At 41.7% G+C, this 18,401-nt stretch overlaps 1 protein-coding gene across 12 annotated transcripts in view; it reads left to right on the forward strand.

The window, feature by feature from the left end:
- Ak5 (adenylate kinase 5) overlaps positions 1–18,401 on the forward strand; it is a 210,815-nt gene that overhangs the window by 122,721 nt on the left and 69,693 nt on the right. For all 12 annotated transcript variants that reach the window (XR_015451939.1, XR_015451941.1, XR_015451940.1 and 9 more), the window contains exon 7: positions 5,319–5,409. Coding sequence is in view for 5 of the 12 variants with exons in the window: in XM_013070955.3 (XP_012926409.1) it covers positions 5,319–5,409 (91 nt within the window). In the remaining 7 variants the exon portion in view is untranslated. The remainder of the gene's footprint in view (positions 1–5,318; positions 5,410–18,401) is intronic.

Consider the following 18,401-nt stretch of genomic DNA (forward strand, 5'->3'; position numbering starts at 1 on the left):
TTGTTGCTTATTTCTCCGTGGTGCGTAATTCTACTCCCTCTACTCTAATTTCCCTTCCTAATCTAGATATATTGTGTATGCTTTTGCAAGCTATTACACAATTTGTTATTCAAATTCAAACACATGTTGTGAGTGAACTAGAAAATTTCTGGAGTATTTCATCTTGAAATTTCCAGTTGACCTGCCCAGCCCTCTTACGTTAAATGCCATGATAGTTGACTATGTCCTCCTTGAGTTCTGTCCTTCAGAATAAGAGAAGGGTTTTCCTGAGATTGCAAGACATTTGATGCCCATCACTTAACAGAGAAAATGCCATCATCTAATCAGAATTCCAGAGATGAAGCAACTTTAGACATCATCTGGTCTGTTGCCACATAATTACATCTACCAGAAACTTTTCCTGGCCTAAGAGATATAAATAAATTTTTATTTCTAGAAACTCATCATTCTTTACCTATACTGTCCCTGTAGCATTATCATTTATACTATCATTTATATTTTAAATTTAGCAGCCTAGATTCTTGTAACTCAAGAACATTTTCTTTCCGGGCATGAAAAACATAATCCCAGCTAATTGGGAGACTGAGGCAGGAGGAAAACTAGTTTAAGGCCAATCTGGACAATTCAGTGAGATCTCCATCTCAAAATTGAAAATGAAAAGCTGAAGATGTAGCTCAATGGGAAGGCTCTGGGTTCAAGTCCGGGTACAGGAAGGGGGTGGTGGCGGCTGGAGATATAGCTCAGTGGCTTAACACTTGCCCAGCATAGGTGAGTCTCTGGGTTAAATCCCTGGTAGTGCAAAGAAAAAAAGTTGAAAAGTTGAAACATCCAATTCTGACTAAGATGAAGTGAGATTGGATTTTCTTTCCCAAATGAAACTATCAATTGATAAACAGAAAATAAGCTAGTTTAATGCTATTTTAAAGATACTGTACATCAAGCAATGAAGGGACCCATGAAAGAAAGGACCCAGGTATGGTGGCCCTGCAACCTCTCAGGTGGCCACCTGGTGTCTTGGAGTCTGGGAGGCTGGTAGACACCCTCAGGTGGAGGAGGTGGCCTAAGGGTCCCAGACCCTGAGGTGGCTGAATCCTTTGTGGAACAAAAGGACCAGCACCCAGAAAGAAGCTCCCCGCCTCCATCCCAGGCTCCTAGGGCAGTGAAGCTCAGCCGGTCCCAGCACCAGGAAGGAAGCTCCCCCAATGCCATCCCAATCTCCTAGGGCAGAGAAGATGAGCCACATGGGCGCCAGAAGCGCCCCCCCCCCGTGGAAATGAGAAGACACGTAAACAAGCCTCAAAAACAGACTTCCAGATCACCTGCAGCAACCCCAAAGCAAAACAAGATGGAACACTCTGATACTCAACCACCTGGACTCTGAACTGGCAACAAAAGAGGATCTGGGAAAAATGAAATTAGAAATAATTACTCAGATAACAGCAAAGATTTTGCTCATGGTGCAAGACATGATTAATAAATCTAGAGCGGACACAGATAAAAAAATAGAGGATCTGAGGAACATGATGAAATCCCAACATAGGAAACAAATGGAATCCATAAAACAGATACAAACAGATTTCCAAGAGATTAAAAACTCCATCGAAAGTCTGCGCAGCAGAATGAACCAATGTGAGGATAGAATTTCACATATAGAAGATAAGATTGCAATTAGTGAGGAGGAAAAGAAAAATTGCTTTAAAATTGTAAGGGAACATGAGAAATCAATCCAGCAGCTGCAAAGATGATGCAAAGAAGAACATCATAAGACTGATTGGAGTCAATGAAGAAAGAGGAGAGAGTGCAGATGACATAAACAAACTTCACAGAAGTGATGGCAGAAAACTTCCCAAGGAGGGGAAAAGAATTTGACATACAGATAAGTGAGGTGTATAGGACTCCAGCTAGCCTTAATCAAAAAAATCTACCCATAGGCATATAATAGTTAGGATTCCAGAAATCCAACAGAAGAATAAAATTCTACAAGCAGTGAGAGAAAAGAAACAAATCACATACAAAGGAAAACCCATCAGAATCACAGCAGACTTCTCAATGCAAACCCTCAAGGTAAGAAAAGCTTGGAGTGATGTATTTCAAGCCCTAAAGGAAAACAGCCTCCAGCCCAGATTGATGTACCCTGCAAAACTATCTTTCAAAATTGATGGAGAATTAAGATACTTTGATGATAAAGAGCACCTCAGGAACTTCATGAATACCAAACTGGCACTCCAAAAAATTTTAGACAATACCCTAGGAAAAGACAATGAGGATCACAACCCCATGAAACCCAGCAGAATAAATCCATTGGGTGTGACAAATTAAACGCAAAGGGGGAGAGTCCAACAAAAAGAAAAAGTCATGACAAGGCTTTTAAAACTTTTAACTTCATCTCCCTGAGTGTATAATTCAATTTTATTATTGTACTGATTAGTATTTTTCTGATTCTAGAGTTGCACACCATTCTTTGTGCTATACTGGCTATTTATCATCTTCTTATGTCTACTTTTTAATTGGGTTGTCTATTAATAAGCTCTAAGAATTCTTTGTATATGCTACTCATAGGTTATATGCATTGTAAATATGGTCTGTTTAAGGACTACTTTTCATTTTAATGATGTCATTTAAAGTTCTATATTTTGAGGGAATCTCATTTATTAATTTTTTTCTTTTATACATCATGTTTTTTGTATCCTAGGTAGTTCTTGCCTACCCTGAATTCATAAATATTTTCCCTTATAATTTCTTCTTACAGTTTTATACTTTTAGGCTTTCTTATTTAGGTTCATAGATCCCTTCAAGTTATTTTCATGTATGGAAAAAAAGGGTTGAGGTTAATTTTTTATATATGGATACCAGGTGTTCTAGTGCCATTTGCTGAAAACACTATCTCTTCCTTGGCTCTTGAATCGAGTTTATATTCTATAAAATGCTAATGTTAAATAATCTTTCAATACTCAGTGGACCATATTTGTGTGGTTTTATTTCTAGATTCCCTGTTTTATTCCAATGATCTATGTGTCTTTCCTTACACCAACACTGCCTTGATTACTATAGCTTTAGAAGAAGTCTTAAAATTGGGTGCTAAACGTCTTCCAACACTTTTTGTTTTTGTTTTTGTTTTTGGCTTTTCTGGGTCCTTTGTACTCCTACATAAGTTTTAAATTTCAATATCCAGTTCTTCATTTATAGCAAGCATATACAGACCTGAATTTTTATATACACCTTGTATTTTCTAATCCTGCTAAATTCAAGTACAAGTTCTAGGGGCTCCTAGAGATTTCTTAGTATTTTCTCTGTAGATGATCATTTCATCTACATATAAAGATTTTGCTTCTGCCATGCCAATCCTATCCTAGTTGTGTCATTTTATTGCCAGACCATTTTGGTGGGGACTAGGTTTCAAAGTTTAATGGACAGATAAAGAGTAAGCATATCTGCCCTTGTTCCCCACCTTAAGGAGAAAGCATTGTATCTTCTCCATTCATACAAGGTGTTCTCGCTGGAAGTATGGAGTACATGTCTTTAATTTGTTGAGAAGTTTCTGTTCTGCTTCTAGTCTCCTGATAGCTTTTACCATGAACGGCTGTAGAATTTGGTCCACTACTTTTTCTCCAACTAGTGACAGGATCATATGGCTTTTTCCTTTCCTCTGTTAAAATGATGACTTTTGGGGGTGGATCTTCCAATGCTGAACCAACACTACCATCCCTATAACAAAACTACTTTCTACATCCTGCCAGATCTGACTTCTACGAGTTTGTTTTGTTAAACAAATTTCTATCTATATTCATACTTTTTTCTCCTATTATCTTTATCCAATTTTAGGATTAGCACAATGTTGAGTTTCTAAAATGAGGGGAGAAGTGTTCCTTCTTTTTTCTGCTTTAATTGTTTGATATAATTTATCAGTTAAAATGTTTAGGAGCCTGCTGTTGTCATATAGATAGGTTTTCAAGCTAGGAATATACTTTCTTTAATAGGTGCTATTCAAATTTTATATTTCCTCCAGAGTTAGTTTCATTAATTTGTCTTCTAAGTTACTTCTTAGAAGTTGTCAAATTTATTTCAAAAAAGATTTTTGTAATATGTTTTCTATATCCTTTTAAATTCTGTAAAATCTGTGGTAATGTCTCCTAGATCTTAATAATGTAATTTTAAAAATGTATAACTGATATTGTGTAACAGGAAGAAAAGGTCTAAAAGAGCAGGGGAATTGGGAGGGGTAGGGGAAGGGAAAAAAGGGAAAGGAAAAAATATGAGAAGAGGAAAAAAATGGAAACAAGGTCTTTGCAAATAGGAAGGGTAGAGGGGGTGAAGGGAGGGCAAGGGAAGGGGAAAAAAAATAAGAACCAAGAGACTCATGTAATGGTACAATATCCCAATGATGAATGTAACTGTATTTTATACCTAAAAAGTACCAATAAAGTTAATGGGCGAAAAAAAAAAGAAATAAAAGCAGCAAATAAGCATATAAAAAGAGAGAAAGATTTTCTTTATGGGAAGGTATTAAATGATTAAGTCAAATTTTTTTTTAAAAAAAAAAAAAAGGACCAGAGATGAGCAGCACAAAGAGCTCTGGGAGCACATGGAGACCCCTTCAGGATAGCAGTCCTAATCAGTGCACACACACATGAAAACCACGGGAGCCCAAGAATAGAACCACCTGAAAAGATCTGTGGTGACAGAGCCTATACCCATGCCAGGCTGGGAATGAACCTGTGTCCTCTGGGAAGACTGGAAACCTCTTCATCCCCAAGGCATTGGGCGGGTTACTCAGATGAATGCTGCTGCAACCACAGGGAAGACTTAACCTTAAACACTTCTCTGGTCCAGCCTAACAAATCTTATAGCAAGACCTAAAACTTTCCAAGGAGCTGCATTTGAGAACAAAGCTCAAAGATATGTGGCCAGGTGGAGTGGCATTGTAATTACAGCACTCAGGAGGCTAAGTCAGGAGGACTGCTGTAATTTGAGGCCAGCCTAGGCTATTTACTGAGTTCAAGGCCAGCCTGGAATACTGAGGTCCTGTCTCAAATAAATAAAATAAGTGATCATGCATTTACTTCCTAGTGGCCTTCCCTATATCATATGAGATCCCAGACTGACCTTAAACTCGAAGTGATCTTCCTGCCTCAGCCTGCTGAGTACTGGGAGATCTGGGCTTTAAAACCCCCATACATGTCAATTGAAGACTCAAATGTTTAAGTCCTGCTGTTGGACTTATTTATAGATATAATTGTGTGAATCTTGGTCTTTATATTTCAGAATTACCTCATTTTTGTATTCTATGTTCCAAACTTACCTGTCCTGATTTCCTCCAGTTTGACGCTGACCGAAATGAGGATGAGGTGTTCTATGACATCAGCTTGGCCGTTGACAACAAGTTATTTCCAAACAAAGAGGCTGCAGCAGGTAAGTCACAGCATCCCACAGGCTCAGTACACTGTGACCACCAACTAGCCACATGTCTGGGGCTTTAATTAATGGGGGAAACTCAATGGGCTGCTGTAAGGTTCATGGTGGCTCTGGACTTACAGCCGCATTCTTGCTGGCTTAAAAAATAAAGGTACAGGGCCGGGGATTTAGCTCAGTGGTGGTGCTGCTGCCTGCTTCGCAAGCAGAAGGTCCTGAGTTCAATCCTCAGTACCAAATAAATAAATAAATAAATAAATAAATAAATGGTACAAAACACAATACAGAGGGAGGGCTGTAAGTCTGTTCCTTTCCTTATTTCAAGCTTTTCTTCCTGTTATTGCAAAAATGTTACCAGGTCCAGTTACAACACAAGTGTAACAGAGGGCCTACATTAAGATAATAGGAAAAATGAAAAACAAAAACCAAACCTAACCTAACTATACTTTGGGCAATGACTAAAAGTCACAATTCTAGCCAGTTGTAGTGGCCTGTGGGTGATGGGATCCCAGGACAGGATTTCAGGTTCTTGTTCATGACAAAGAATTGGACATGGTACACAAGGTTAAGGAAAAAGCAGCTAAGTTTAATGATACTCAAGGCAAAGGTATCTCAGAGTGAGCAGGTGTGCACTGGTAGAAAGGAACAGCCCAAGAGCTGAAGGAGTCGAAGTGTTGCTCTAGGCCTGCGGCACCTCCCATTGGGTCCTCCAGAGCATGACTGACAGCTAAGTCATAGCCTCTGTGTCTACTATGCATGTCCTTTCCCATAATTCACTCTGTTACAATGGAGGCGCAAGGTCCAGTCTGTGTGCAGGAGCCCTCAGTGAGCTCCAAGTGAAGAAAAGGTTATTGGAAGTCAGGCCATGGAATTTTGGAATTTCACAAAGATCTTTTTATTCTTAACTCTGCCTCCAGGAAATTGGTCTTAGGACAAAGATGGGGCACTGGCCCATGTTCAGGTGAGTGGAAGGGTGTAGTCCCCCAGCTCCAAAGGCACGATCTATATTAGGACTGTAGTTCACAGTATGGGATGCTGAGCCAGGAGGATGGCAAGTTTGAGCCCAGGTGGGTGACATAGTGATTTAGGGAGGCTGTATTAGTCCCTTTCTCGTGGCTGGGACACAATACCTGACACCCACAGCTTAAAGCAGGTGAGGTTTATTTTGGCTCACAGTTTTCAGAGGATTCCATTTGTGGTTGGCTGACTCCAGGCCAGAAACAGCAAAGCAGGACAGGGAGGCAGAAGACTGCGCTCCCCGTGGCATCAGGGATAGCACAGAGAGAAGGGAGGGGCTTAGACAAGAATTCACCTTTCCAGTCACCCCTCTACTGACTGCCCCACCTAGGCCTCTCCTAATGGCACACTATGTGCTCCACCCTGGGCAGGCCCACTGGTGAGAACAGTGTCTCCATGAGAGGTCACTTTCCAAGGACAGGTGGGAAGGGGGGTGTTTTAGATCTAAACCATAACAGAGACCCTGTTTCAAAATTTTAAAAAGTTAAAAGGGGAAAGGGCTTTTGGGCCGCCTTCTGTCCTGCCGCTCCTGGCCCAGAGGAAGGGGCTTCCTGGTCATCATCCCTCAAGCTGCTCCTGGCCCAGAGGTAGGGGCCTCTGAGCCGCTGTCCCACTGCTCCTGGTCCAGAGGAAGGGGCTTCTGGGCCACCATCCCTCGTGCCACACCCAGCCCATAGGTAGGGGCCTCTGAGCCGCCATCTCACTGCTGTTGGTCCAGAGGAAGGGGCTTCCCAGCCACCAACCCTCCCGCCGCTACTGGCCCAGAGGAAGGGGCTTTTGGGCCACCATCCCTACCACCGCTCCCGGCCCCTGGCCCACCTCTCCCAGCTCAGAGGAAGTGAGCTGCCCAGGCACCAACAGCACCCCTCCCTGGCCCCTCAGTCGAAATGAGAAAACATGTAAATAAGTCTCAAAACCAGACTTCCAGATCACCTATAGCAACCCAAAAGGGAAATGAGATGGAACATTCTGATACTCAATCACCTGGACCCACTGAACTGGCAACAAAAGGGGATCTGGTAAAAATGAAATCAGAAATAATTTCTCAGATAACAGGAGAAATTGTGCTCCTAGTGCAAGACATGATTAATAAATCTAGAGAGGAGCTGAGGAACATGATGGAATCCCAACATAGGAAACAAATGGAATCCATAAAACAGATGCAAATAGATTTCCAGGACATGAAAAACTCCATTGAAAGTCTACACAGCAGAATGAGCCAATGTGAGGACGGAATTTCAGATTTAGAAGATAAGATTGCAATTAATGACCAGGAAAAGAAAAATTGCTTCAAAATTATAAGGGAACACGAGAAATCAGTCCAGCAGCTGCTAGATGATGCAAAGAAGAATAACATAAGACTGATTGGAGTCAATGAAGAAACAGGAGAGAGTGCAGATGACATAAAAAACTCTTCACAGAAGTAATGGCAGAAAATTTCCCAAGCAGGGGAAAAGAGCTTGACATACAGAGAAGTGAGGCATATAGGACTCCAAATAGCCTTGATCAAAACAAATCTACACATAGGCATATAATTGTTAAGATTCCAGAAACTCAACAGAAGAACAAAGTTCTACAAGCAGTTAGAGAAAAGAAACAAATCACATACAAAGGAAAGCCCATCAGAATCACAGCAGACTTCTCAACACAAACCATCAAGGCAAGAAGAGCTTGGAGTGACAAATTCCAAGCCCTAAAAGAAAACAGCCTCCAACCCAGATTGATGTACCCTGCAAAACTATCTTTCAAAATGGATGGAGAAATAAGATACTTTCATGACAAAGAGCACCTTAGGAACTTCGTGAATACCAAACCAGCACTCCAAAGAATTTTACACAATATCCTAGGAACAGGCATTGAGGATCACAACCCCAGGAAGCAAAGCAGAATGAACCCATCTGACATGACAAGAAATTAAATGGAAAGGGGAGAACCCAACAAAAAGAAAAAGTCATGACAATGACAAGTCAATATGTTTCAGTTGTAACCATCAACGTTAATGGTCTCAATTCACCAATCAAAAGAAACAGGCTGGCAGAATGGGTCAAGAACCAAAATCCAACAATATGCTGCATACAAGAAACACACTTCATTCAAAAGGAAACTCATAGACTGAAAGTTAAAGGGTGGAAAACAATACTCCATGTGACGGGAACCCAAAAAGAACCAGGAGTAACTATCCTCTTTGCAGATCAAGTAGATTTCAAACCAACACTGATTAAGAGAGACAAAGGAGGACACTACATCCTTGTAAAGGGAACAATCCAAGAGGAAGAGATGACAATCATAAATATCTATGCACCAAACACTAGTGCACCCAATGATATAAAACAAATACTAACGGACATGAAAAGTCATACATGCACTAATACAACTGTAGTGGGGTTCCTCAACACCCCACTGTCACAAATAGATAGATCAACTAGACAAAAAATAAGTAATGAAATACTAGAACTTAATCAAACTCTTGAACAAATGAACTTAACAGATGTTTACAGAGTATTCCACCCCACAAAATCAGAATACACATTCTTCTCAGCTGCACATGGGTCATTCTCCAAAACAGACCACATACTCACACATAGAACATGTTTAAGTAAGTGCAAAGGAACTGAAGTTATCCCCTGTATATTATCAGACCATAGTGTGATGAAATTGGAGATCCATAGCAAAAGAAACTCGAAAAATTTCATAAACACATGAAAATTGAACAACACACCTCTGAATAACCAGTGAATCATAGAGGAAATTAAAGAAGAAATCAGACAGTTCCTTCAGTTAAATGACAATGACAATACAACATGTTGGAATCTATGGGACACAGTGAAAGTCTTATGAGGGAAATTCATAGCAGTGAATATGCATATTAGGAAAACAGAACAAGCTCAATTAAACAACCTGATGCTGAATCTCAAGCTTCCAAAAAAAGAAGAGCAAGACAACCCCAAAGCTCATACAAAGGAGGAAATTATAAAGATCAGAGGAGAAATCAATGCAATGGAGACTAAGAGAACGATACAAAAAATCAATGAAGCCAAGAGTTGGTTCATCAAAACAGTCAACAAAATTGACAAACCCTTAGCCAACCTTATCAGAAAAAGGAAAGAAATGGTCCAAATCCATGCAATTAGGAATGAAAAGGGTGAAATTAATGGACCCAGCAGAAATCCAGAGGATCATCAATACCTACTTCCAGAACCTATACACCAATAAGATGGAAAACACAGAAGAAATGGACAGATTCCTAGATACATATGAATTACCAAAGTTGAACAAAGAAGACCTAAAAATTCTGAACAACCCAATATCAACCAATGAAATTGAAAACTTTATTAAAAACTTAACAACTAAGAAAAGCCCAGGCCCTGATGGCTTCACTACTGACAAGACATTTAGAGAGGAACTACTGCCACTACTGTTTAAACTCTTCAATGAAATTGAAAGGGAAGCAATACTCCCAAATTCATTCCTGGAAGCAAGCATCACCTTGATCCCCAGAGCAGAGAAAGACCCAACCGAAAAGGAGAACTATAGGCCAATCTCACTAATTAACATAGATGCAGAAATCCTTAATAAGATACTGGCAAATAGAATGCAGAAGATCATCAAGAAGATCATACACCCTGATAAAGTGGGATTCATCCCAGGCATGCAGGGATGGTTCAACATATGAAAATCAATGTAATACACTATATCAATAGAGCCAAGGAGAAAAACCATATGATTATCTCCATAGATGCAGAAAAAGCATTAGACAAAATCCAACATACATTTATGATAAAAACCCTACAAAAAATTGGAATAGATGGTCTCTACCTCAAACTGATAAAAGCCATCTATGCAAAACCAACACCCAATATCATACTAAAAGGTCAAAAACTGAAATCCTTCACACTAAAATCAGGAACAAGACAAGGATGTCCACTATCACCACTCTTGTTCAATATAGTTCTGGAAACATTAGCCACAGCAATTAGACAAGAGAGAGAAATAAAAGGAATAAAGATAGGAAATGAAGAAGTCAAATTGTCATTATTTGCAGATGACATGAAACTGTATATACCAGACCCCAAGAACTCCACCAAAAGTCTTCTAGACTTAATAACCAAATTCATTCAAATAGCTGGTTACAAGGTCAACACACAAAAATCAATAGCTTTCCTCTACACGAATGACAGACTCACTGAGAAATAGGACAAACAATTCCTTTCACAATAGCATCCAAAAAACTGAAATACCTAGGAATCAACCTCACAAAAGAAATCAAAGACCTCTTCTCTGAACACTGTAGCACTCTGAAAAGAAAGATTGAAGATGATATCAGAAAATGGACAGATATCCATGGCTCCTGGGTAGGAAGGATTAATATAGTGAAAATGGCCATCATACTTCCAAAACTGCTATATAGATTCAATGCAATTCCAATTGAGATCCCAGCAGCATACTTCACGGACCTTGAGAAAACAATCCAAAATTCATTTGAAACAAGAAGAGACCCAGAATAGCAAAAGCAATTCTAGGTAACAGAGACATGGCAGGGTCTATCACAATCCCCAACCTGCAACTCTACTACAAAGCTACTGTGATAAAAACAGCATGGTACTGGCAAAGAAACAGACTTGAGGACCAGTGGAACAGATTAGAAGATGCAGAAACAACGCCAGACACACTCAGCCATCTCATCTTCGATAAAGGAGCCAAACACCCTCACTGGAGGAAAGATAGCCTCTTTAATAAATGGTGCTGGAAAAATTGGGTTTCAACTTGCCGAAGATTAAAACTAGACCTATATCTCTCACCATGCACTAAACTAAAACCAAAATGGATTAAAGATCTAAATATTAAAATAGAAACTCTGAACCATTTGGAGCAGAGGTTAGGTAGAACTCTTGAAGACATCGGTGTAGGAAAAGATTTTATGAACAAAACCTCAGTTGCCCGTGAACTAGCACAAACAATCAACAAGTAGGATCTCTTCTTATTAAAAAGCTTCTGCACAGCAAGAGAAACCATCAGCAGTGTGAACAGACAACCCACAATGTGGGAAAAAATCTTCACCTACTTTTCCTCAGAAAAAGGTCTACCATCTCGAATCTATAAAGAACTTAAAAAGATCAGACCTCCCAAATTTAAAGACCCAATCTGAAAATGGTCATCTGAAATGAACAGACATTTCTCAGACAAGAAAGTAGAAATAGCAAATAAATACATGAAAAAATGTTCAACATCACTGGTCATTCGAGAGATGCAAATGAAAACAACGCTGAGATTCCACCTCACTCCAGAAAGGATGGCTGCTATCATGAAATCAACCAATAACAAATGCTGGCGGGGCTGTGGGGAAAGAGGAACCCTGCTCCACTGCTGGTGGGAGTGTAGACTGGTGCAACCACTGTGGAAATCAGTATGGAGATACCTCAAATAACTAGGACTGGAAGTCCCATTTGACCCCACTATTCCACTGCTGGGGATTTTCCCCAAAGAGTTAAAAGTATCATACCACAGTGATATATGTGCACCCATGTTCATAGCACAACAGTTTGTAATAGCTAAAACTTGGAAACAGCCCAAATGCCCATCAACTGGAAACTGGATAAACAAAATGTGGTTTTTCTATAAAATGGAGTACTACTCAGCCATAAAAAATGAGAAATTAGAGACATTTATAGCTAAATGGATGTACATTGAGGCGATACTCTTAAGTGAAATAAATAGGACACACAAGTACAGATACCAAATAGTTTCTCTGGTGTGAGAAACTGAAAGTGTAAATAAGGACTAAAATGTATAATAGGTAATGTGAAATACGAAGAAAAGGGGCAAATGGGAAGGAAGTGGGAGGGGTGGGGGAAAGGAAAGAAGGAAATGGAATTAATAGGAGAAAATCGAAAAATAGGAACAAAACCTTTGTAAATAGGGAGGAATGGAGGGGTTGAAGGGAGGGCTGGCCAAGGGTGAAAAATAAGAACCAAGAGAGATTATGGAAAGGTGCAAATTTCCAATGATGAATGTCATTATATTGTATACCTAAAATGTACCAATGATTAGAATGAATAATTGATAATGCAAAATAGGAAGAAAAGGTCCGAACATGTAGGGGTAGCGGGAGGGGCAGGGGAAAGGAAAGAAGGGAAAGGAAAAATAATGAGAAATGGAAAAAATGGAAATAAAGTCTTTGTAAATAGGGAAGGGTGGAGGGCGTGAAGGGAGGGCTAGGAATGGGGAAAAAATAAGAGCCAAGATGCATCATGTAAAGGTACAATTCCCAATGAGAAATGTAACTGTGTTGTATTCCTACAATGTACCAATAAAAGAATTCAACAAAAAAGAAATTAAAAGGGCTGTGGATGTAGCTCATGGAGAAAGCCCTGAGTTCACTCCCCAGTACCACAAGAATAAATAAATATTTAAAAATGAAAGAAGAAATTACAGTTTCTCCAGTACAAGCTGATTGGTAATTCATAGAGGTTTCTCCTGCGCTGCCTGGAAAAAGCATCTCTTCCTCATGGAAGCCACTCCCACCCCACCCTACCCTCCTTGCCTCCCTCTGGGGCTCTTCCCTCTCTGACTCTGGCCCAACTCAGGAGCCCCTGTGGTTTCAGCGGTCAGCTCTATGGGGGTGGCTCTCAATTCTTTTTCTTTTCCTTCCAGCCCAAAACTTTTGGGTTTCCCTTTTATAGGGGGAGGATGGTTTTTTGTTCTTTTGACTTGGAAGGGTTTTTTGAGACAGGGTCTGGTAGTGTAGTTTAGGCAAGTCCTGAACTCACCGTGTAGCCCTGGCTGGCCTCAAACTCAAATAATCCCCCTGCCTCAACCTCAAGAGTACTTGGATTTCAGGCCTGTACCACCCCACTTGGCTGGGTTTCACTTTTTGAGGCATGATTCAGATAAAGGGTGAGGACTGAGAAGATGATGATTTAAAAAATAAAGGCTTTATGATGCACATACTGTACTCAAATACACGCACCCCCCAGGGAGTATAAACTGGACCCTCTGTGGGACTGCCCCTTCCGCAAGAGGGGATGTGTGTGTGTTTGTGAGTGTGAATAACCTTGGGGCTCCCCGTCTGTAGCCAGCTCATCTGGAGCCACATACCCCCTTTGCCTAAACCAGGGGCCCCAGCTTCCTTCCACTTTGTGGCCCTCACCTGTCTCACACAGAGGCCACTTGGCCCAGATCTGTAGCCAGCCCCACCCCACCTGGCCGAGTTTGGTGGCACTGATGTAGCGTGATCCGGGCCCTGTTGCTTGTGGGATCCAGCGATCCAGGACCGCCCTCTGAGCATTTGCATTCAGACCCTCCTGCCTCTGCATCTGCCTTTGAATGTGGTGCAGTCTGCAGACCACACTCTGCTCCCCAGGTCTGGGTCTCAGCCTTGACCTTCGTCTGTGTTATGGCATCAAAAGGTTGAAAACAAAAACTCTGGGCCATTAAAAAAAAGGCTACTTTACCTTTTAAACCACTATTTGAAGCCATCTAAGGAAGACTCTTGGAATGCAGAAATTTTTTTTTTTTTACACTTCAAATATTTGCAGTTTATTGTCCATACACTTTAAATATTGAGGTGGCACACACCTGTAGTCCCAGCATTCAGAAGGCTGAGGCAGGAGGATTACCACAGTTCAAGGCCAGGCTGGTCTACAGAGCGAAAAGACCCTGTCTCAAAAAAATATTGCATTTCTCATGGAGATGCATAGCTCTATAGAGGGTCTGAGTCACTGATGGCCATCCAGGGTCTGGGTGCTGTGCTGCCCCTCCCCGGGGCCCACCACTTCCCAGGGTGGGGGCTGCTCTCGGCCGAGAGCAGAGGCCAAGAGTGGAATGCAGAATTTTAAGAAGGGCAAGGGACATCTCTCTGGCTGAGGCACAGAGCACAGACAGCTGATGTGGACACGCCTGCAAGTTCTCCTGTGATATTTATGAAAGGTTGGCCTGTTGTGAGAAAGGTGGAGGACTGAGAACCAGGGAGGATCTTGTAAACAAGACCACTGCTCTGAAAAATGCTATGCTCCTGTGTTTTCTCAAGTTAATATTTTATTTAGAATGGACAGTACTTTAACACATACCTGCCCGCTAGATACTCTTTGCTGGCTCGTACAGCTGATTGGCCCTTTACACACACATCTAATTCTGAGGCTCACTAGTAGTTGCATTTCTGCAGGATAGCTTTGTCCTGGTGAATGTTTAAATTTTGAAAAATCATTACAGTAAAAGACACATTGCCGGAGGGGAAGGGGAAAGGGAAGAAAGGAAAGGAAAAATTGTGAGAAAGAAAAAAAAAGTGGAAACAAAGTCTATGTAAATAGGGAAGGGTGGTGGGGGTGAAAGGCGCATAGGTAATGGGGAAAAAAATAAGAACCAAGATACATCATGTTCAGGTACAAACACCCAATGATAAATGTAAACGAACTGGGATACCTAAAATGTACCAATAAAATGTACCAATAAAATTTAAAAAAAGAAGACATTGCCATTAACCCTTATACACGCCATCATTCTTGTCATTTCTGGAAGTTCTCCTGTGAATGTCTTTACAAGGTGTGATTAAAAAATATGTGTGCGGCGGGTGGTGGTGCATGCTACAACCGAGTGCCATCAAACTTAAAGGCAGGCCCCTAAAATGTGATGGTGTGTCCTCATCCACCTTATTCACCAGATCTGGCACAGTGCAACTTCTGGCCCTTCCACAAAGTCACAGTGACCATGAAAGTTAAATGTTTTACATGGATGCAGGACATTGAGGCAGCCCCACCAAGTCCAACTAAAGACAGTCAATGAAAGAGGACTTCCAGACCTGCTTCAGAAAGTAGCAAGAACAATGCGACAAGTGCGTTGGAAGCAAGGAGGAACATTTTGAGGGGGATTGATGGCAAGGTGTCTTTTACTGTAGCAATCATTTCTCTGTATTTTTTATTTCAGCGCACCGTATTTTTTGATCATACTCATAAATGATGGTCGCTTGTCCAATGAGCAGGTCATGCCCGTGAGCGCTGCACAGGAGTTGTCAGCCTCCAGGTTTTGTCTCTCTTCCCTTCTCTCCGAACCCTGCTCAATGTCAGCTGCCCCACAGCTCCCCTGTCACCTCCCCATTCGTGAGAGGTGACAGTTCTCCTGCTCGGCCCTGACCTTTCTCCGGAGAGCAGACAGCGCCATCCTCACTGCACACATCACCCCTCTTCCCTCGGGGAGGCCCTGGGTAGCAGACCTTCCACTCTGCTCCCACTGCTCTTATCAGAGGCTTGTCGCCCTCACTCCGTCCTCTCCTGTCTGGTAGGGACCCTACCTCAGGCCTGTGCACCTGCTCGTCCAGTTACTTAGAAAGCCCTTTCACCCTTGCCCCCCGCCCTCCCGCTACTGCAGTCTCATCCCTCACTGGCCACTCAACTCTGTGCATCTGGATGAAGGCAACCTGCTCACCCACGGTCTCAGTCTGGAGAGGCCCTTTCACCATGGCATCATGGTACCCTGTGCTTCTCCATTCAGGGATTTAGTGTGTATCACAATCATGAGTCCACAGTCAGCCATGGAAGGATTCTTTGTTATACATCTATTTCCCTTATAAAGCATGAGACTCCCTGCAGTTGGAGTGTGTGTATGGGGGGGGGGTGCCCAGTGAGAATCTCATAGGAGATGGCGAGATGGATCCTCCCTGCAGCCTCTGTCAGGAGAGGTGATAGCGTGATAGCCTACCTCTACCCCACAGGATTGTTGGACGGGTAATCGGTTCCCGTGTGTACAGTGCAATGTCATGTTGGAAAGGCCATATATGAGTTACCATATTTGCTAAGGACTTGAAGGCTCACAAGGAGCAACCACATCTTACACACCTCTCCCTCCACTTCTTAGACTCCCTTCTCCCTCCCTCAAAACCTGTCCTGGAGTAACTGAACAAACCCCTTCTGCTCACTCAGGACAGGCCCTCGAGAGCTCATCTTATCACCCCAAATACTTTTGGGGGATTTTTTTCCCCAGTAAATCCAGGGCTCTTCCTCAGAGGGATCCTAACACAAACTCTTAGCAGCACCCTCCACGCCTGTTGGGATCAGAGCAGGATTCTCAGTGCTGAAGGCAGATCGGGAACTTAATGTTTGTAGAGTGAATGAGCGGGGTAAGATATAAATGTCCTTTCATGTCGTTTCAGTCATTCAGTGTATATATAGTGAATGTATTTGACTTCAGACTTGTGTTTTTAGATCCAGGGATGAAACACAGCCCTACCCTTACAGGCCAGTTTAACAAGACAGCAAGTGTTTTCTTCTTCTTTTTTTTTTTTTTTTTTGGTACCGGGGATTGAACTCTGGTCCTTGCGCTTGCACAGCAGGCGACAAAACCACTGAGCTAAATCCCCAGCCCTAGCAAGTGCTTTCTTTAATGGAGAAAGATAAAGGATTGGGGAAGTTTTGTTTTCCTTTGCTCTTCACTTTTCAAGAAGCCTTATATTCAGAGTGTCCCTTTATTTGAAAGTGAGAAAGAGGAGGATCTTCTTCAAACTCTAGCTTGAAGATCCACTAGAAGGAAAACATGTCACTATTGCCCAGAAAACAATGAGGTGAAACTCTAGTACCTCTAATGCCAATCCACGACAGCTTCACCTTTAAATTAAAGGAGACAACCTGAAATATTTCTCTGAAGCCTCCACTGCATCTAGAACTAGCGGCACCAAATGTTCCCTGTGGGGCACTGCATTTCAGCTCAGACCTTTCTCTGGTATCTATAGAAAGGATATTTAAGTCTGAAAAGAAATTGAGAAGTTCAAAATAGACACAAATGAAAGCAACATCATCACTTTTTCAAAATGTTTTGTGGTCTTTTTTTAAGTAACAAGGTCCTTGTTCTCTTAGGTGCTAATTTGTCTACTGAGGAAGGCAAACATGTACATATTCCTGTACTTACCTCCCTATTTCCTTGCCAAACCTTGGACTATTATTAAAGGTCCCGTTTTCAGCCAATCAAGCAACCAGTGAAAAAAGAAAGCTCTTCAATCATTCTCCGAGCTGATAATGATATCCTTTGCTTGTCACCTCCTGTGAAATATTAATAATCCCATTGCCAGGAGCAACAGTGTGTCAAGTAATTCCATCCCTTACTGATAGAATAAAATTTCTGTTAAAAGCACTTGATTAGGAAATCTTCTAAGCAAGAGATTTCTTTTTTAACAAAAAATCTTTTCATTCTGTCATTCCTGAAAATAGTTTTTTAATAATGTTGCTCCCATTTCAGATATTAATGTGAAATATCTGTTAACTAGGTTGTTCAAGAGCCCTTCACATGGTGCCTTTTGAAAACAATTGGAAGAACAGTGTCCTATTAAATAAAATAAGTAGGACAGTACAGCAGCTACGTGTTTAATAGGATTCTGTGTTCAGATCATGTTGCTCGAGCCACATGAATCACCCCAAGTAGAGCTGGAAGGTGGGTAGCAGTTGAATCCACGTGCCTACCACCTCTGCACTGGCTAACAGTAGATAACATCCATACTATATACATAATGAAAGCTAAAGAAAACCTGCATTACCTTTCATGATGCTGTCAGTAGTGGCCACTCGGAAAAAGCATTGATCATCATCAGCTTGAGTGAGACTCCTTAATCCATGTCCGATTCTTCTGTGTCCCCAGCCACCCTCTGATCCACCACACCATAAGCCTTTCACTCATTTTCTCAGCGATCAGTGTAGACAGAGCCCTCTCCAGGTCTCCTCCTGTAGAGTACGGTAGAGAAAAGCAATCCTATTATGAAACCAGTTGGATTCCTCCTGTTTAGAATCTGGAGTAAGCAGTGTGTTGGAAGAAACAGGAGCTACAGGCTCTGTCTTGGACCTAACTTTCCGCACAGACCTTCATCAGTGATTGCTACCCACGCCATTCATAGAACACAGAGCAGCAGGGGCTGCCCTGTGCTGTGACGGGCACCACCCAGAGTTGTTTTGACCGCACCTGGGAACTGCACCTGGCAACTCGATGGTTCATTACTTTTC

The sequence above is a fragment of the Heterocephalus glaber genome, unplaced genomic scaffold (genome assembly GCF_053883595.1).
Source record: "Heterocephalus glaber isolate CG9 unplaced genomic scaffold, H.glaber_assembly_v1.0 deba00001442, whole genome shotgun sequence".
Lineage (NCBI taxonomy): Eukaryota > Metazoa > Chordata > Mammalia > Rodentia > Bathyergidae > Heterocephalus > Heterocephalus glaber.